We start from the raw sequence: 20,923 nt of genomic DNA on the forward strand, positions 1-20,923 counted from the left end.
TGTTCTTTCATTTACTCTAATGCCATCACCCAAATTTTCTTCGTTTTCCAAAGTACAGGTTACGAATCCTGCAATTGATCCTCTTCGAGAAGGATTGGTTATGTCTCTTGAAGTGAATATAGGGAAGAGAGGGAATTTATTGGAAATTGGGCCAGAGAATGCTTCACAGGTATCTTAGCATACATCTGTAATATTTAGTTTGTCATTGCCATATAACACCTGTGGTTTTGTTGTCTTTTCTTGCCCTCGAGATGATGGTGTGTTTTGGAGCAGGTTATGTTATCCAGTCCAGTATTGAATGAAGGGGAGCTTGAATCATTACTAAAAGACTCCCAATTAAAACCACAAGTATTACCTACATTTTTTGATATAACTAAGGGCATTGAAGGTTCGTTGGAGAAAGCATTAAATAAGCTTTGTGAAGCGGCAGATGAAGCTGTTAGAAATGGTTCCCAGTTGCTTGTTCTATCAGACCGTTCAGAAGCACTGGTTAGGACCATCTAATAGCACCTACTTCTTTCTACAAAATATGGTTGTTATATATAAGCAGTGCTGTTTTTCTCTTTTTGGTGAATAATAAAAGCAATGATTTGGTACATATATAATTAGATGACCACAAGACATGATATGCTATTGTTTGTGCAAGCGATGATGACAAGTCCTTTGCATTTTTTAATTTAATTTTCAATTCAAATTTTTGTTTTAAAGTCTTTTTCTCATATGCATTGTGGAGCTGTTTTTTTCTTTGTATATATGAAGTGATAAAGACCGTTGAATTTGTGAACTTCCTTTCCATTTATCAAGTGAGGCATTCCCCTTATAGTTATGAATCCTCGCTTAACTTTCCTTTTCCTTGACTAGGCACCTACCTAAAAGAGCTCTCCTTGTCAAATGGTGGAGACACTCGGGCACAACTCATCTTGTATCTTGGGCTCTGCAGGAATCTGATAGGAACTTGAGTGTGGGGACTTAGGCACCCCATAACACCTAAGTTCCTATTAGAATTCCATGATTCCTACTGCAACCTTGCTCGTATAAATGCTCTCCCAATCCAATCTCATAGCATTCATTAGAAATACCATATAATACATATTTCCTCTTTCATTACAAACATTTCACCCAAACACACTATTCTTTATACTATTACTACCAGCAAGTACAGACCCATGCTGCTTCCCCACACAATAACTAGGTTGTCATCATCATTCCTTTTCTTTTCACCTTAAAACTTATTTCTCTGCCATAACCTTCTACAACCTTAACCTGACTGTTACCTCCCACAATCTTAAAGTTCTCTTGCTGCTTCACAACTGAAGTGCTACTAATCTCATATAAGGCAGAGACATGGCCTAAAAGATGCCTAAACCTCATATAATCTACTTGGCTACTTGAGTTGTCCTCAATGATTGTTCATCTTTCCCAGACGGCTAGACCCTAACCATATATTTTTTCAATGTGCAAACAACCCATTATAAATCAAGAAGGAATATAATGAATTCCGTGTGTTGGGAACACATGTGTATACTTATTTATAATGAAAAAGAGATACAATAAGAACGAATAAAATCAATATCTAGTACCATTCCAAGGAGAGAGAAATCGAGACAAAATATGAGGAATTCGTGTGTTAGGTACACACCAGTATGCTTATTTATATTGAAAAAGATATACAATAATAATAAATAAAATCAATATCTAGTACCTGAAATATAACTTTTATCTTGGAAAATGTGATCTTACTGTAAAGAGAATAAAGGGAGTTGAATATCATATAATGGAAATGTTAGAAACACACTTTTTGGTCATATTTGTGAGTATGAGCATGTTTAGACAAACTTCTTCATAAACACTTACATGAGAGAAAAGTAAAAGAAAAATAAAATAAAATGATCTTCTCCATAAGCTAAAATTAGTTTATGCAGAAGCCAATTTGTACAAACTATATAGTTTCTCTAAATTCTTATTTGTGCATAAGTCTTTATTGCCGAACTAGTTCTCAATCCTTCCCCTTTGTGGTTACAGTAGCATGAAGTGAAACATTATAAAGTACAATGAATAGTGAATTTCCAGGATATTTGTGAGCCTAGGACTGATCAACTAACTAACGACTCTCTACCTTTTTTCCTATTTTTCGGCTACATGTCTTATTTCTCTAATTATTTGAGCCCTAACTAACCTACTGTAACTAACTACTACTATGGGGGTTCCCTAACAATATCTCAATAAATAACCTCGATCCACTATGCTTGGCGAAGCCACAAGAGATTTGACCTAATAATAGAAAGAATGTCAAAAAGTTTTATAATATTCCTTTCTTTATATGAGATCAATATTCTTCATGTTTATGTCCATCAAATTCCCATTTTTGATGAATATTGTAAATAGCTGGCAACTAGTTTTATTCATTTTGATTCCCTTTGTGAAGTTGGTTCTTTAGTTGACTTCATTTATACATATGTAAGGCCTATCTAGTGATAGGAGCTAATCTTTGGCTGTGCATTTGTGATATCAAGATTGTTTCATTTTTAAGTCTAAGTTTAACCCTCCACTATGATTGTATGGTCAAGATGACCTTTCATGAGAGCATGAATTCTTAAATGCTTCCTCTATTACATATAATACATTTTTGGATGTGTGTATCTGATCTAATAATGTGTTCCCTTCTTTTGTTCCTAGGAACCAACTCATCCGGCCATTCCAATTCTTCTTGCTGTTGGTACTGTTCATCAGCATCTAATCTTGAATGGCCTGCGAACATCAGCTTCAATTATAGCAGATACTGCCCAGTGCTTTAGCACTCATCAGTTTGCATGTTTAATAGGATATGGTGCAAGGTTATTTAATGTCCTCTTTCACATCTTTGTTAAATGTAGTGTTTTCATTTGTGGTTTCTTTGTTATTTTAATTTTATATTTGGAGTTTGTTAGGTGATCTAATTTTCATTTATTAGTCTCAATGTTGCTGGGCCTAGTATAGATTAAGGAATTTTATTTTCTGTTTTTATGACAATGTACAAATACTGTGTACCCATACATATAATTCATTATCTAATAATGATACAACCAAGGATATAATTAAGGAAATAAAATGCATGGAAATCCATAATTCCTAGAAATAAACTTTTTTCTATATTTGTATCTATATATAATTAAAGAATATGTGTAACACTCCCCCTCAAGAATAAGAATGTATTGCATTTGAGCCAAACTTGTTACTAATGTATTCAACATGTGAGATTTTGAGAGCTTTATTGAACATGTCTCTCAATTGGTGTTTAGAGCTAACAAAGTCATTGGTGATTTACTCTAAGATCACCTTCTCTCTAACTAAGTGTCAATAAATGTATTTGGTCCGCTCATGGAAGATCGAATATGAGGCAATGTGGATGACAACTTGATTTACAATATGTGTCTCTTTGTTTCTCTATTTGATCATATTCCCTCCAATAGGAACATTATATCCAAAAGTGGAGCTCATATCTAATGGTAGTCCTTCCCAATCAGCATTAGAATTAGAGACAATTTTGGCATTGCCTTTGTTTTCATATATAAAGCATTCTTCATATATATAACATGCCAATGACTATCACAAGTAGCATTAAGGAGTTGAATGACCATGCTATCAACAAAGATGATGTTTGGTCTAGTAAGGGTAAGGTAGTAAGTATGCCTACTAGACATTGATGTCCTTCTAGTTCTTCCAATTGCTCCCATTGATTTGAATGAAGCTTCATATTGACATCCATAGTTGTATCACTACAATAAAGCATGTTGGTCTTAGTAAAGATGTTCAATGCATACTTTCATTGGGAAATGGCAATGCCATATGGAGATTGAGCAACTTTAAGAAGTTTGAGCGGACCCAAAAATCTACTTTCTAAGATGGTATTAGAGTCTATCCTAATAAAGTTTGTTGGATCTATTGTAACACCTACAATTGTACCACCTACAAATATATCTCATGCTCAAGATGTCCAGTTTTCAAAGGGAGTGAGTGTGTTGAAGATTCTATGTTGACTAAAGATAAGGCCAAATTATAGCATATAAGTGATTTCAAATCTCACCTTCAAGCTGATTTTGTGAAGTTGAGTTAGACTTAAAATTCACTTTCTAAGGAGAAAGTAGACAGAGTTCAATAATCATAATTAAGGATAAACTCTTCAATAGGGTTATATTACAACATAATCAAATTTCGTTGCAAAGGAAAATAGGAAGGTTAGGTGGTAGTAACATTGCTAATAGGTCATATGGAGCCTATTGTTGGAGGATCAATAGGTGAGACTTTTGTTGAAAGTTATGTGTGCCCATGGTAGATGATTAGTGGAGGTAGAGTAGAGGCAATAGTTGGAGTCAGAACAATGGGTGGAGCATTATTAGGACCTTCTTTAATGGTGCAAAAAAAGAATAGGCTGGCCACTAGCAAAGATGGTAGCACACTGTAAGAAGTACATCACCCAAGAAGCAAAGAGGAACATTCTTGGGAAGGAGCGTGTGAATTGTGTCATCCAAATGGCAGTTGTTGCATTTGGAAACTCAATTCTTTTATGGTCTATGGGAGTTTAATGAAAGATACCCTACGAGCTTAGAAATGACTACAACTGAGAAGACATTGGTGGGTATTATAAGCATGCAAATTTTTAATTCAAGAGACAAACTAATTAGAAATTTCATTAATTTGAAAGAAAACATCAGATTGTTTTTTCATTAGAAAATAAAAAATACTCAACTACAATGAGAATAATCCATAAAAAGACACAAAATAAAAATAACCGTAGGTTGGACAAACTCAAATAGGACCTCAAATATCATCAAATAAAGGTGACAAAATAAAACAAAACACTAAAGATGACATTGACAAAATAAAACAACTTAGGTTTTATGTTACAGTTGTATTCTTACATTTGTCTTGAAGCCATTTTTTCATTTAAACCGTTGGAGGTCCCACATTGATTAGAGATAAAGACATTTCACAGTATATAAGTGGGTGCAAACCTCACAATATAAGTCAGTTTTACAAGATTGAGTTGGATTTAAAGTCCACTTCTTAATATGGTATGAGAGTCATTTTAGAGTCTATCATAGTGAGAGTTTGTTGGGTTTATCAGACCATTATCAGACTACCCATTATCAGACCGTTATTAGACTACCTATAAATATACAGTCCCACGCACAAGTTGGCAGTCTCGGTGCGAGGGGGTGTGTTGGAAATCCCACATCGACTAGAGATAAGGATATTTCACAGTATATAAGTGAGTGCAAACCTCACCTTATAAGCCGGTTTTATAAGGTTGGGTTGGGCTTAAAGTCCACTTCTTAATATAAACTTGAATAAATATAATTTTTCCCCACACTAAACAGTTGCTTACTGGTGTTAGTGAAATTAACTCAAATAGGATCTCAAATATCATCAAATAAAGGTGTCAAAATAAAAGAAAATACTAAAGATGACATTGACAAAATAAAAACAACCTAGGGTTTATGTTACAGTTGTATTCTTACATTTGTCACGAAGCCACTTTCTATTGAACTTGAATAAATCTAATTTTTTCCCCACACTAAACAATTGTGTACTGGTGTTATTGAAATTAATTCTACCTTGCAAGTTGGTGACAGCAATGGAAGATGGGAATCATGTGTAGATAAATCCATTTACCTTTTCTTATGCATAGTGTGATATATCTGTTTTGTTTGTTTCAGTGCTGTGTCTCCATACTTGGCATTGGAGACATGTCGGCAGTGGCGTTTGAGTAATAAAACTGTTAATCTGATGAGGAATGGAAAGATGCCGACTGTATCAATTGAACAGGCACAGAACAACTATTGCAAAGTTAGTCCTCTAATTCAAACCACTCTTTTGGCTTTATTTCAGATGCAAAAGTAATAAACTTAATTCTTTTTTCATTCCTCTTTGTATATCTATTTGTAATTATGATGGCTGTGTATATTCCCAGGTTATTTAATTTGTATTTTAATTAGGATAAACATAGGAGAGCTGGATCGGTTGAAAATGAAAATAGGACAAACACATTTTTACAGAAGGGGAAAAGTGAATCCAGATTCCAGAGGAGAATAATGTGAGATTGAAGATAAATAGATAAAACTTCACATAAACCAAGAAAGACCTGGTTACTTCATCTCAAATAGGAGTTAATCCGAAAAACTTGAAATAATTTGGTGGGTTTGTAGTACAAATACTAACCCCCCTTTATAGAGTAAACCTAAAACAAAATAGTGAAAATCTAAACATATTAAGGGAAATATAGTAAGTAGGTTACAAAATGAATTTTCCCTTCAAATTTTAACATTTGTAAACGTGGGAAAGTAAAATGAGTATAGTAATCTCATATATCTATTATTTTATGCTAATAATCTAGGTCAAATATGAGTATAGTACAAGTAATATTAGCATGTTTAATATGTGTTTTTGCATGCATTTCAGGCTGTAAAAGCAGGTCTTCTTAAAATTCTTTCCAAAATGGGCATCTCATTGCTTTCAAGGTAAGTGATAAATGAAATAAAGGGCAACTAATGCCAGAGACTGCTGGTATATTTTTTTTTTTCAATAAGTAGCTTATCTATTGTTTTAATAGTTTATTTTCTTTTCTTTCCTTACTGACATGCCTTTGGAAAATGTATTTTTCAATTCCTTGTTTATAGTTACTGTGGTGCACAAATATTTGAAGTCTATGGATTAGGAAAGGAAGTTGTTGATGTTGCATTCAGAGGAAGTGTGTCTAAAATTGGTGGATTGACTTTTGATGAGGTGAGGAACATTACTGACTAAAGCCTGAGAATGAAAATTCAAATTGTTTTGATACTATACTAGCAATATAAATTAGTTCATTGTGCCTAATAACACTTGATCGTCATTGTTGTTAGAGCTAGCTACACATCACCCAGTTCATTAGACCTTTCCTTTTTTTTCTTTCAACTTATTTGCTCTTTGAAACATTTATCCTATGTATCATTTTGTGAATTTATCAATGTTTCCGAAAAGAACATTGTCACATTTTCTGTAGTGCATTTTTTTACATGCATTGTATACACAATGCGCTTCAGTCTCTTAATAAAATTTTCAATTCAGTTTCCTTTGTATTCCTTTACTGAACATAATTCAGAAACTGTTGAAAGATTAGACAGTACAGTGTACAGTAATATGTACAGTACGAGGAAAGAATGAACTGACTTTTGTATCAGAGTGTTATCACACACAGTAGTTACTTTAACAGCTACACTTTTAATAATTGTACTGCATCTTTGACCTTATAAAATTTTACGTTTGTCAACACCCTGGGTACAATTATAAATTATTTCTTTTCCACAAGAACTTGTGAATGTGTTCAGGTACAGAGCATCAATTCGAGAGTGGACTTGTATTGGTGAATTTTCATTATAACGAATATCACTTACTTTGAAACTCTTCTCTTCTGATGCGGTGCAGGTGGCTAGAGAGACTTTGTCTTTCTGGGTGAAGGCATTCTCTGAAGATACAGCTAAAAGGTTGGAAAATTTTGGATTTATACAGTCCAGACCAGGAGGTATGAGTTCAGTGCTGATTCTCGTTTAAATTTAAGGAATCAGTTTTCTTTATCAATGGAGTTGCATTCTTAGACCATAGTATTGTTCTGGGTACTATATGAATTGACTTTTTGATTTACATTCTCAAAGGGGAGTATCATGCAAATAACCCAGAAATGTCAAAGTTGCTTCACAAAGCTGTTCGTCACAAAAGTCAAAGTGCCTTTTCAGTTTATCAGCAATATTTGGCTAATCGACCTGTGAATGTGAGTCCTGGAGATCCTATTTTCATGCTGTTAAAATTCATTTTATTATACAGCTTTATGAGAGATATCTATGGTTCATTTCAGGTTCTCCGTGATCTTCTTGAATTCAAGAGTGATCGTGCTCCAATTCCTGTGGGGAAGGTTGAACCTGCTTCATCAATTGTTCAACGGTTTTGCACTGGGGGCATGTCACTTGGAGCTATTTCCAGAGAAACTCATGAAGCAATTGCAATTGCCATGAACAGAATAGGTGGAAAATCAAATTCAGGGGAAGGTGGCGAGGTAATATAATAACTTTGATTCCATTCCAGTATAACTATGGGTATTATTAATACATTAATATTCAGTAACATGCAATTTTTATTTTTTTTGCATTTTTATTTCTAAACTAATTTGCATTTCAACTATGATCCAATGTATTCATGTATTGCATTCAGGATCCTGTTCGCTGGAAACCACTTACAGATGTTGTTGATGGTTACTCGTCAACTCTTCCACACCTTAAAGGTCTTCAAAATGGGGATACTGCTACCAGTGCCATAAAGCAGGTTAGTTCACTCAAAATTAAAGCATCTTAATCAACTTTTTTGACTATAGTAATGTTATTATTTCAATTGTGTAATGCTGGGAAATACGTTGGATGGACGTACTAAGCCATTTTGTTCTTTCTCTAATTAAAGTATTTTACCATTTTACAATATCTTTATAGCATATGCTATCTTGAAGCTAGTATTCCCTGCTGAATGTTGACATTTAATCAACATAATTATATACTTTGATCTGATTTGTTTAGCTGATACCTTGCATGTATGTGATTTTAATTTGATAGTCATGAATTAGTGCCAACTTTTCCAATTGCCAGTTCCCTGCAACTATGAACCATAAAAAGCCATTGTGAAGTAATTCTCTTTTTCTCCACTCACCCTAACCTAAGTATGGGAAATGTATTGTGTGTTCTTTTCTGTGAGTGCAATATGATTGTTGGGGCTGCCAACATATGATCTCCTTCCTTGCGCTATTAGCTTAAGAATCCAGATGCTGGAAGGAAATATTGCAACTAAATTTTTATGTAGATTAGGTCATATATCTTTTCTTACATTATATTCTTTGGAGGGTGTGATTTTCATTTTGTGGACGAAAGAAGTATTCGTTCCTTTAAAAATTCGTGAATACAAATTTAGTTCTTAATCTAATTGAATGGCTGACTAACCTCCATAGTCAATCAATCTGCCTGATTTAAATAGTATTTATTATAAAATTTCAGGTAAATGTTATAGTCATATAGAAATTGTGGTAGGAACTTATAATCTGATTAAACATTTTGTGTTTTCCAGGTTGCTTCAGGAAGGTTTGGTGTCACGCCAACATTCTTGGCAAATGCTGATCAGTTAGAAATCAAGATTGCACAAGGTGCAAAACCCGGTGAAGGTGGACAATTGCCTGGAAAAAAAGTTAGCATGTATATTGCTAGGTTGAGAAATTCTAAACCCGGAGTTCCTCTTATATCTCCACCTCCTCATCATGACATTTATTCTATTGAGGACCTTGCTCAATTGATCTTTGATCTTCATCAGGTGACACTCTTGCTTGCTTTATTCGTTTGTTTCGGTCGAATGAAATTTAGTAATTAGGTACTCAGGAAAAATCTATGGTTGAACAGGTGAATCCAAAGGCAAAGGTGTCCGTTAAACTGGTGGCTGAAGCTGGAATTGGCACTGTTGCATCTGGAGTTGCGAAGGGGAATGCTGACATTATACAGGTGCCTATTTTGACCTGTAACCCATTACATTTTTTTAGCTTCAATTTATATTTCTCGGATGTACATTTCTCCTTTGTGAAGCATAACATAACATATCATATGCGATCAATTTCCAGATTTCAGGACATGATGGGGGAACTGGAGCAAGTCCTATAAGTTCCATCAAGCATGCTGGAGGTCCTTGGGAACTTGGTCTTACAGAATCTCACCAGGTCATAATTGAATCTTGAAATTGTGTGATTAAAATATATTTTCATTATTTCTACCTAGTTATATGCTATTTGATTGTGGATGATTTTTCTAGCAGACACTGATTGAAAATGGACTTAGAGAAAGGGTTATTCTCAGAGTTGATGGTGGATTTAGAAGTGGAGTTGATGTCATGATGGCCGCAATAATGGGTGCTGATGAATATGGGTTTGGTTCAGTGGCAATGATTGCTACTGGATGTGTTATGGCCCGCATTTGCCACACCAATAATTGCCCAGTTGGTGTTGCCAGTCAGGTATTTAGAAGACTGATTTATTATTTAATGCTTAAATATAATCATTACTTGTCATTTGTCTAATATGAATTTATCATTGCATTTCAGAGGGAAGAGTTGCGGGCACGCTTTCCTGGTGTTCCTGGTGATCTTGTCAACTACTTTTTGTATGTAGCTGAGGAGGTATTTTGGGGCACTTTTGATATATTTCAAGTTCAACTAGTTTTCCTCTTTTCGGACTTATTGTTACTGATTTAATTTTCATTTACCACTTCGAAATTTGGATTATGTAATGATTTCTTCATCCTTTCTAGAATAAATATTATTTTTTTTATCAGCTAAGAGGCATATTGGCACAACTGGGTTATGAGAAGTTGGATGATGTTATTGGCCGGACTGATTTGTTGCAACCAAGAGACATATCTCTAGCAAAAACTCAGCATCTGGATCTGAGTTATATCCTCTCTGTACGAATTGTCTATATATCATATATATCTTTCCTTTCTTTTCCTTTGACTTGAGTTATCTGCATCTCTACTTTTGTGTGATTAACCTTTCATTTTCAGAGTGCTGGGTTATCTAAATGGAGCAGTACAGAAATTAGGAACCAGGAGCCTCATACCAATGGTCCTGTACTGGATGATGGTTTGCTAGCAGACCCAGAGGTAAAACAACTATAGATGTTATTAAAATTTAAAACCATTATTAGCGTCCTTTTTTTCAATATTTCTTCTTTATATTAGTTTGTATGTCAATCATATTCAGTGCTCAAAGGCTAGGACTCCGTCTAATTTCTAGTTAATTTTATCTATAAGCCTCATATGCTTAAAATCATCATATAATCTTAAGATTGTAGACAGACAGGATTATGACTTTCCAGAGTTTGCACTTGCCATCATTCTAAATTTTAGTTATACAAATTTTATTTTCTGTTATATTTCTATCTAGTATCACACGTGAAGAAAAATTCTGAACCTTTTGTCCTATTCCTCTTAAATAATTACTTTCACCAGGGTAAGAAGGTCCAGTAATTATTCAAATTTATTTCCCCTCTAATCTATCACAATTAATAATGGGGATTTTTTTTAATTGTATTTTAGTGTACACATTTTTTTACCTTTTTTGCCCTTTGCTCTCTCTCCATTAACCAATTTTTTAGTTTCTATAATCTGTAAGAAACTTCCCATAATGAGCAGTCATAATGAAAAATTAAAAGTATTTGTATTGTTATAATTATAACAATTAATAAAGAAGAAATTTATTTTTATGTACACACTTTATTACAATTGTGTTCTTTACATTTTGATAATTATTTACAACAATTAATAGTGGGGATTTTTTTTAACTGTTTTTACATTTTTTTACTTCTTTTTACCCTTTGCACTCTTCTCTCCATTAACCAATTCTTTAGTTTCCATAATATATAAAAAAAAACAACGGGCACACGTGATGAAAAATTAAAAGTTTTTTTTATTGTATAATTATAAAAATTAATAAAAAATAAATTATTTTTTATGTTAATAATTTATTACAATTGTATTTTTATATTTTGATAATTATTTTTCATTATGATAATAGTTGTATCAATTTTTTTAATTATAAAAGAATGGACATACAATAATGAAAAAGCGTGTATTTCTACTAGTATACATTAGAAGGTGTGCTATTTATCTTCTATTTTATATTTTTTTCCCTGGAGATGATTTCATAGTTCTCAATGTTTCTTTATTTAAACAAATGTTATTCTTTGATTAAAAAACACTTAACAATTAATGTCTCCTGAAGTTAATTTAATTCATAAAAAGTGTCAAAAAGGTGAAAATTGAGAGTCTGAAGTGTTGGATGGGGAAAGTATTCCTACTTCACTCTCTCATGGAGCCAAATTCCCAGCACCTCTAATTCTGAAACGTGCTTGTTTTTCCCTTTTTAATTAACTGTCTTATGTTTTTGAGAAAAATGGGAATGAGATGTGGAAAATGTTTGTATGTGCTTTATAGGAAAATATCACACAAGGCAGAAATATTAAATATGTTATTTCTCAGATTGCAGATGCCATTGAAAATGAAAAGGTGGTTAGTAAGACCGTAAAAATATATAACATTGATCGTGCTGTTTGTGGACGTATAGCTGGTGTCATCGCAAAGAAGTATGGTGACACCGGTTTTGCTGGACAATTGAATATAACGTAAGATGTCTTAATTTGCAGCTTAAAATCCAATATTTGTATTTAAATTAAGTTAACAAAGATGTTCTCCCTGCTTCCAGATTTACGGGAAGTGCTGGGCAGTCATTTGCTTGCTTTCTGACACCTGGAATGAACATTCGCTTGGTAGGAGAGGCTAATGATTATGTTGGGAAGGTATCTTGCTAAAACTCTTCTGCTTTGCGTTACCTAAGTCTGATTCAGGAAATTAAACATGAAATGTGTGACTATGATGAATTTATTTAGTGATGAAGAGTGTGGGACCTGGTTACTTGATTATTTTATCCTAGTCTTGTTCTATATTTAGCGAGGTACTGTACTCAATCAGTAAAATTCTTGACAAATTTCTTCTTTATTAAGCGAGGATATGATGCTATAGTTTTTTGCCAAGTGTAATTAAGTTGTGCACTATAGGGTTAGCTTGAATTAAGACCCCTTTTGTGACTATAATGAATGAAAATGTTTTTCTTGAGGTTTCTGTTCTGAATTGTTTTAGTTAGATACTAAATTGAGGCACATTGTTCTGATGTTTATTTGTGACTGTTGCCAGGGCATTGCTGGAGGTGAATTGGTTATCACTCCAGTTGACAAGACGGGGTTTCAACCTGAGGATGCAGCTATTGTAGGGAATACTTGCTTGTATGGGGCAACTGGTGGACAGGTCTTCGTTAGAGGGAGAGCTGGGGAAAGATTTGCCGTCAGAAACTCACTTGCTGAAGCTGTGGTTGAAGGCACGGGAGATCATTGTTGTGAGTACATGACAGGTGGCTGTGTGGTTGTCTTGGGAAAGTGAGTAATATTTCTTATCCAAGCCTTACCATTCTTTTCCTCTTCCCCACCCTGCTTTGTGTAATTAGGTTTGTTTGTTTGAACATTTCTTTTAAGAAAAAAGTACGTTTTTAATAAAATAATCACTTTAGAAATTTTTATGTTTGGGTAAACATATTTTAAAAAGAAGTTTTCTTTTATTCTGCTTCTGTTTCTCTACAATCACTTTTTCAAGCACAAACAAATAAATCTGTTATTTAGGAAAAATTTGTGGTATACTGAGGCTATCACTTATTTTATACGTTAATAGAGTGGGTAGAAATGTAGCTGCTGGAATGACTGGAGGATTGGCTTACATTCTTGATGAGGACGATACTCTCATTCCCAAGGTTTGTGCGAGAGTCCCATTTCACTGTACTTTCTGTTTTTCTATTACTAATGAGTGCATGCATGGCTATTGAAATTCTTTTCCTTATCTTGATTCCCTTATGATTTGGGAAGCATTTTCAACTGCTTAAAAACACCATTATACTGTACTACTGTTCGGAGATCTTCCTAAATCTCACAAGTGCCTTTGCATGAAACCCCAAAACTTCCTTTAAAACTTTACTTGTAAGTTCTAACTAATCTTATAGCAGTAGTTATTTAGTTTACCTGAAGTTTTCTTAACCACAGAAACGATTTTAGACCACCCATCCCCCTCGGAAAGAAATGCTTCTAAAACATAATCATAATATCTTGAAAGCCCTTTATTTGGTTGAAGGAGACCGTGGTATTGCTTTGTTATGCTAATATCTAAGATCCATCCACAGGTAAACAGAGAAATTGTAAAAATCCAACGGGTATCAGCCCCTGTGGGGCAGATGCAACTGAAGAGCCTGATTGAATCTCATGTTGTAAGTCCTCCTATTTAATTAACAAGAATTTATGCACGTAGAATCATGTAGGAAGAATTTTATTGTTGTTTTTAGAATTTGATTCAGTTGATTATGATAATGCACAAGTAAATTTGATCCTCTCTCTATGAAGGAAAAAACCGGTAGTACCAAAGGTGCGACTATTCTGAAGGATTGGGATAAGTATTTATCACTATTTTGGCAGCTGGTTCCACCTAGTGAAGAGGATACCCCTGAGGCAAATCCCAAGTATGACACAAGTAGCGCAGAGCAGATCAGTTTTCAGTCTGCTTAGGGTACCAATGGGAAGGTTAGATTGATTACGATAGGCTATGTCCCTGCTGTGTACAGGAAAGGGAGAGGCTAACAATAAGGTGGGATTAAACTATCGCTTCAAATCATGGTGCTGCATTGATTCTCAACATCATTTTTGCCAGCACTAAAACCCACCTCAAGCATTAGCCTTCTCTTACCTCAGTTTTTGTATAGCCCTGTCAAAGAAAACCTGTAAATAAAATGCACTTCATTCCAATCTTACGGACGCTGAAAATAAATTACTCGGTGAAGTCAAAATTTACCATCAAAATCTCTATTTAATAAAACATGATGTGATACTAACATTGGTCAAATATTGGCGGGTTTTGTTACATTGCTCATACAATACTTGAGATGAATTTTCAATAGCTTCCAAATCTTCACTTTTATCCCCACGTTATATCTACAATTGTTTGTTCCTCAATTATTTAAATATGGTTTAACCTATGTCAACATAACATCTTTTAATTTTGTTATAAACTTTAGTTTTTGAATAATTTAAAATTTCTGAAAATTTTCTCTTATTACTATTTAACAATGTATATTCAAATTCATCACATAATATAATATAATGGTAAATAACATATTTACACATACATGCCATTTTATAGGTAAAAACTGATTAGTAATATGTAATATACTATGAAAAAGTTATTTTATATTAGTTTTGAATCGTGTAAGAATAGAAAAAGCAGAGTGATAATTATAGGTTGTAACATATATATTTCTAAGTAAAATTTACTGTTTTACCATTTTTTAATATATTACAAAATTATAACTAATGTATGGGTAAATAAGTTATAAGTATTTGAGTAAATTATTTTTAATTGGAATGCAATATTAAACGTAAATTATTGAATGAAAAGTAAGAATACAATGCGTAATTATATTGTTTATATTAAATAATAAATATATCACTTGATCGAATTATGTACTTAAAATATAATCTAACTATTATTCTTTATTATCTTTATATTAATTAATATTTTTCTGTTTTAGCTCTTTATTAATTATAATTAATAATAAAGGCTAGAGAATCTATAAGGATTTTAAAAATAGCAATTATTTTAAAAGAAACAGAGAATTATATTTGCATGGCTAAAAATATATTTAAATTAAAAATATACAAAGAATCACTGACGTCACACTGTATTAAACCATCTGAGAACAATACAGAAGTAGAGCCTCTTGTACATGTGGGCGCTTAATTAACACTCTGAGAGTACGGAAAATTGTTCACCAAATTCATTGTCCTTTATTGAATATCAAAAAGAAACTTTTGCTCTTTTTGTTCTGGGATTCGGAGAAACATCGTTTATGTTTTCCACACCCTACATATTCCATGTTACGTTGTTCAATGTTCATTTCAATTCAATATTGACGTCTACAATCAAAACTATAATTACTTATTTTGGTGTGTTTCTACCAATTTCTCATCATGTTCCAATGGCCGAAACTTCCTTGTTCCCCCTCCAATTGTGTTACCTAATAAGGTAAGACAAACCTTATTGGTAAATCCTTCATTGAACCAAAATCAAGCTTTTTATGTATGGTGTAATAAATTTGTCACTTCCTCTACCTGTTTCCTTCAAGTTTCACCTAATGAATTTTAAACGTGAAAAACGATGCCCAGTCACACCAGTTCAAATAAAATCGAGAAAAATAAGGCCTAACGAATTTGTGAAATTTGCGCTATTTCTTCCCATTTGTGCTTTACCAACCGAATAGAATAAACTTTTTCACCAACCAATTACTATCCACCCATCATCTGCTTTGCATACATTTTTCTCATTCTCCGCAAAGATAATCTTATGAAAAGTTAATCATGAAATTTAACTAAGCAAAAGTAGAACGTACCAACTGTGATTACCGTTTGATATGGAATATGATAAATATTGTAAGGGAAATTGCTGAAAATGACAGAGTCAAATTAAGGTGTTAGACTTTAAGGAAAGGAGAGATGAAGATGATGATGATGAATGATAAGAAGGGTAAATGTGTGTAGTTGCAATCACGCTTCTCTTGCTTTTCTTTTTCTTTTTCTTTGAAAACAAAACAAAGCAACCAAATTCTATGTATTCCCACCAAATGTCGGCGTATGGTGTTGAAACCCGATTAACAAATGTTAAAACAATGAATTCTCTGAGTGCTTCTCTCTCTTTCTCTTGTTCTTTCTTTTAATTGATATTTGATCTTTTCTTTTCATTCATTTGTAATGAGAAAATTCTACATACTTTATTAAAAGATCGTAATATATAAGATAAGAATGAGGCTATATCAACATTTTTTTATTAGATACTTTAAAAAATATTTATAGAGGAGAATTATATGAACAAGTAATTTGCATAGAGTCAAATAATTCAGTTTTACTCTAATTTTAGTGAGAGTTAAAGACAATTTCAAAAATAATAGAGTATGAATAAAAAAAAATTACACTCTAATATTAAAAAAAAAATCATTTTACAATATTTTTTGAAATAAAATATTATACTATAATAAAATAATAACTTTTTTAAATACCAAGTGAATGAAAGTGAAGATACTTTTATACTCAAATAGAAAAAAAAACAACCACTCTATATACCCACATACATGTATGCACATACATACATGATTGTATAATATTATGAAACCAAATGCTGTGTTCTTTCTGGATAAAGTTATCACATTGCTCTGATTTCTGGGTTAAAGGTCGACTAATGAAAGAAATAAACATGAAAAGAAGAGACTATTCAGAACTCACACATTGATGAGTTATCACAAAGCATGCATGCAAAAGAAAATGGACCAAAAATAGCGAAGCATGCCTTGACAAAGTGAGTGAGCATATAGAGAATGGCATAGGTATAGGTAGCTACCAAGTAAAATTACAGAGATGAATCACTTCTGGGCCATGTTTGGAGGAGACAGCCAACATCACCAGAAGCAGCATTATCACAGCAGGCACCAACATCAGAATCATTGGCGGTGGCGGCAGAGGTGGCAGAATCAGTGGCAGAACCAAGATTGCTATGGTCAGCACCACCATAAACATGATTGATCTAACCCCAAAAAGCCTTCTCATAAATAATGCTAATGAGAAGCTTTTGAAACTCCTGTTGCACTGAATCAACCAAATGCTCATCGATCTACCCCAATCAAACTAAACAAAGCTTTGATCGCCCTCCTTCTTTGTGATCATCACAACCCTCATGGTGTTTTATTATTTTGAATTTGAGAAGACAAGAAAGATGAGATTTTGTGACTCCCTCTCTCTTTGATTTTCTTGTAGCACAGTGAGTGTCCTGATTCCACCAAAAGAGAGGTATTTTTGTAGTTATGGTAAAAGATGGCAGCCATCAATTTCGTTTTCTTTTCTCAGACTTTCCTACTTTTCTGGCATTCTCCAATACGGCAACCAAACTCCCTTTGATGGTAAAACCACTATCATGTGGATTTTCTTTGACTCAATTACTTGTAATTGCGAGTCTGCATCCTATTAATATAATTGATTTCTTTTGTCAATCTGCAAGTAACAAATATGATCACCAATTAACACAATTTAGGCAATTACCAGTTACCAAAATTGTGGTCTTATAACTTATAAGAGACTTGAGAGATACATTGCACCATTCAATAGAAAGAATTCACCTACCTGTTGCCTCTCCAGTAAAACGAAATTATACATGCTTAAAAATTATTTCTTTTCTTTGGAGTAATCAATTTTTTATTACAAAAGACAAAAGCAAAAACATGAACGAGGAAAGTGATTTCGGTTCTCCATTAATATAGTTATATTTATGGATTTTTTTGCTTCAGTTCTTAATTACTATACACAGATGAGAATGACAAGAAAATTAGTGTTTCCATTCACTTTGTACACACGTTAACACGACAACAAACGTAAACAATAATTTATAAACATTTTTATAGATACTTCTCTTGTTCGATATGTTTTTTATATGTTATGTTGTTATTTAAGAGTAGGGATTATTTATATATTTTCCTCTCTTAATATCAATGTGTTTTTTAAAATGAAATCGTAACGAAATTTTAAATTTAAAAACAGATAATATTTTAGATACGATAATCAATCTAAAAATATTATATCAATAAACTTAAAGTCAAACATTACTATAAATCAAAATAATATATATGATTTATTGGTAAATGTAATTTTTCGTTTTACTAAGTTATTGCAAGTCCTTGACATTAGAAAATGATATTCGCTTTATTATTTTCAGTATAAAGTTGTACTAAAAAAGATTATCCGTATTTTTTGTAAAGTAAATACTTATAATACCATAGATTATAAAAACATAAAATAACATTTTAAAATGAGAGTTTATTCAATCATGAAACCCAAAATATATGGACTATAACAAGCCTAGAAAATTGTTTTCTGCACTTTCATGTTTTCTAGCTGCACCCCAATATATTTTAAAATAGTAATATATTATATATCCCTGGTAGTTTTATTTCATGTTGAGTACAGACACTTGTCCATTGCTGAGAGTTTATGGTGAGTTGTTGGTTGCTGGTAATGGTGGTGCATTGTGATTGGTGCTGACCATAGTTACACGTTTACCCAATAAAGGTTCTAACACTAAAACACAATTATTCTATAATCGTTTTTAGATTAAAATATTATATTATAATAAAATAATAATTTTTAGATGTGAAGTAGTTGAAATTGGTATAAGTATGCTGTGTTTAAGGGAAAATGTGAGAGTTTTTAATTGAATAATCCAATAAAAAAGCACACCCCTAATCAACAATCTGAAACATCCGATCTGGGAGGCTATTAGCAACAATTCTGAATCATCTATTCCTGAACTTTCAAATGACACTTGCGTAATATAAGTACTCTAAAATTAAGAGTGCTATAGTTATGAATTGCATGTTTTTGGAATGACCAGAAAAGACCAGGAGGATGTAGCAAAAAAATGTTTTGGATTACACTTAAAAAAAAATAATTAAAAATTGGATTTATGATCGATTAGAAACAAAACTGTTGTGAGAAAAACTTAAACTCAAGTTTTGAGTCATCCAAAAATATTTAACCATTACACTAAACAAAATTTTATTGTATATTATAATAATTATTATACTTATTATAATTATACTTACCAATATAATAATTATAATAATAATTATTATTATTATTAATATTATTTATATTATAATAATATTATTCTTTATACTACTAACATTATTAATATTATTAAAATTAAAAATAATGTTAATATTATTAATTTTATTATTATTCATATTATAATATTATCAATGTATTATAATATTATTATTATTATATTATTATTGTTATTATAATATTACTATTATTTATTTTTATTATTAATGTATATTTTTATTTTTTATTATTATGTATTTAATATTTTATTATTATTATGTATTCAATATTTTAAAATATATAACTTTTGTCTTATATGTATTTAATATTATAATCATATTTAAGTTTTTTTTTAAAGTTAATTATTATAATTATACTTACCATTATAATAATTATAATAATAATAATTATTATTATTATTAAAATTATTTATATTATAATAATATTATTTATATTACTAACATTATTAATATTAATATTATTAAAATTACAAATAATATTAATATTATTATTATTCATATTATCAATAATAATATTAAAATTACAAATAATATTAATATTATTATTCATATTATCAATGTATTATAATATTATAATATTATTATTATATTATTATTGTATAATAACCAGCGAGAGCAAAAACGTGAGTGATCCTGTTTATTCACATTTTTTTTAAATGTATATCTGTATTTTATTATTATTATTATTATTTATTCAGTATTTTATTATTATTTATCCAATATTTTAAAATATATAATTTTTGTCCTCTATGTATTTAATATTATAATTATATTTAAATTTTTTTTAAAGTTATTTGAGATAAAATTGTAATTAATTGATAATGTAAAAATTACAACATACGTGAAAATTAATATTATATTTTAAAATATGTAACTTTTGTCCTCTATTTTGTTGAATCCATAATTTTGGTATTCTCATTTTAAAATAAACACATTTGGTGTTTCTATTCTGAAAATTCAAAATGTAGTTGAATTTTTGGTGAGAAAACTAAAAAGACAGAGAAAAGTGACTTACAAAACTAAAACAGTTGGACATAGATTGGTTTGAGTGTGTATTTCTAGTTATAGTTCAGTTCAATGATTCTCCACACCTGGTTTTTCACATCCACTGTTATCATCCTCACCAATATTCCATTCCAGCTTCACATATATGATGGTCTAGGGAGGAGCCAAGATTTATAAAATAATTGTTTTTTTCAAAATGTTATAATAGTGAGAATAAAAAGAAAAGTAGTTGTTAAAGTCACAATCTTCAAATAATATCTAGAACACAACATGACCATTGACTATAGTTTATGGTACATATATTGTATACAAATATTTTAATTGTAAATAACTCAAATATGTATATCCAAGGTAACGACACAAATCAACAATTTGTCAATGTGTAGATACCACTAGAATCAGCCTGGATAACTCCTCCTCATTAAAACCAGATGCAATACCAAAACTTTCTATAAGTTGTAAAAATGCATGAGCTTCCAAGGAATTCTCATTGCTAGCATCCATGTTAAGAGCATCGAATATGGGTCTCCATTCCTTAACAACTGTCTTTGATAACTTCAGAAATTACATTAGAAACACA

The 20,923-nt window shown here is 31.6% G+C and overlaps 1 protein-coding gene across 2 annotated transcripts in view; it reads left to right on the top strand.

Annotated features, from left to right (window-relative positions):
• LOC137813970 (ferredoxin-dependent glutamate synthase, chloroplastic-like) overlaps positions 1–14,576 on the top strand; it is a 29,442-nt gene extending 14,866 nt beyond the window's left edge. For both annotated transcript variants that reach the window (XM_068616477.1, XM_068616476.1), the window contains exons 11-33: positions 59–169; positions 274–489; positions 2,677–2,834; positions 5,697–5,826; positions 6,439–6,497; positions 6,657–6,762; positions 7,441–7,537; positions 7,668–7,783; positions 7,868–8,065; positions 8,221–8,331; positions 9,118–9,357; positions 9,444–9,542; positions 9,659–9,754; positions 9,850–10,047; positions 10,135–10,209; positions 10,365–10,493; positions 10,593–10,691; positions 12,069–12,211; positions 12,292–12,385; positions 12,780–13,018; positions 13,308–13,386; positions 13,810–13,893; positions 14,027–14,576. In XM_068616477.1, coding sequence (XP_068472578.1) covers positions 59–169; positions 274–489; positions 2,677–2,834; positions 5,697–5,826; positions 6,439–6,497; positions 6,657–6,762; positions 7,441–7,537; positions 7,668–7,783; positions 7,868–8,065; positions 8,221–8,331; positions 9,118–9,357; positions 9,444–9,542; positions 9,659–9,754; positions 9,850–10,047; positions 10,135–10,209; positions 10,365–10,493; positions 10,593–10,691; positions 12,069–12,211; positions 12,292–12,385; positions 12,780–13,018; positions 13,308–13,386; positions 13,810–13,893; positions 14,027–14,188 — 3,039 coding nt within the window. In that variant the 3' untranslated portion in view covers positions 14,189–14,576. The remainder of the gene's footprint in view (positions 1–58; positions 170–273; positions 490–2,676; positions 2,835–5,696; positions 5,827–6,438; positions 6,498–6,656; positions 6,763–7,440; positions 7,538–7,667; positions 7,784–7,867; positions 8,066–8,220; positions 8,332–9,117; positions 9,358–9,443; positions 9,543–9,658; positions 9,755–9,849; positions 10,048–10,134; positions 10,210–10,364; positions 10,494–10,592; positions 10,692–12,068; positions 12,212–12,291; positions 12,386–12,779; positions 13,019–13,307; positions 13,387–13,809; positions 13,894–14,026) is intronic.
• The last annotated feature ends 6,347 nt before the right edge of the window (positions 14,577–20,923 follow it).

The sequence above is a fragment of the Phaseolus vulgaris genome, chromosome 1, assembly GCF_000499845.2.
Source record: "Phaseolus vulgaris cultivar G19833 chromosome 1, P. vulgaris v2.0, whole genome shotgun sequence".
Taxonomy (NCBI): domain Eukaryota; kingdom Viridiplantae; phylum Streptophyta; class Magnoliopsida; order Fabales; family Fabaceae; genus Phaseolus; species Phaseolus vulgaris.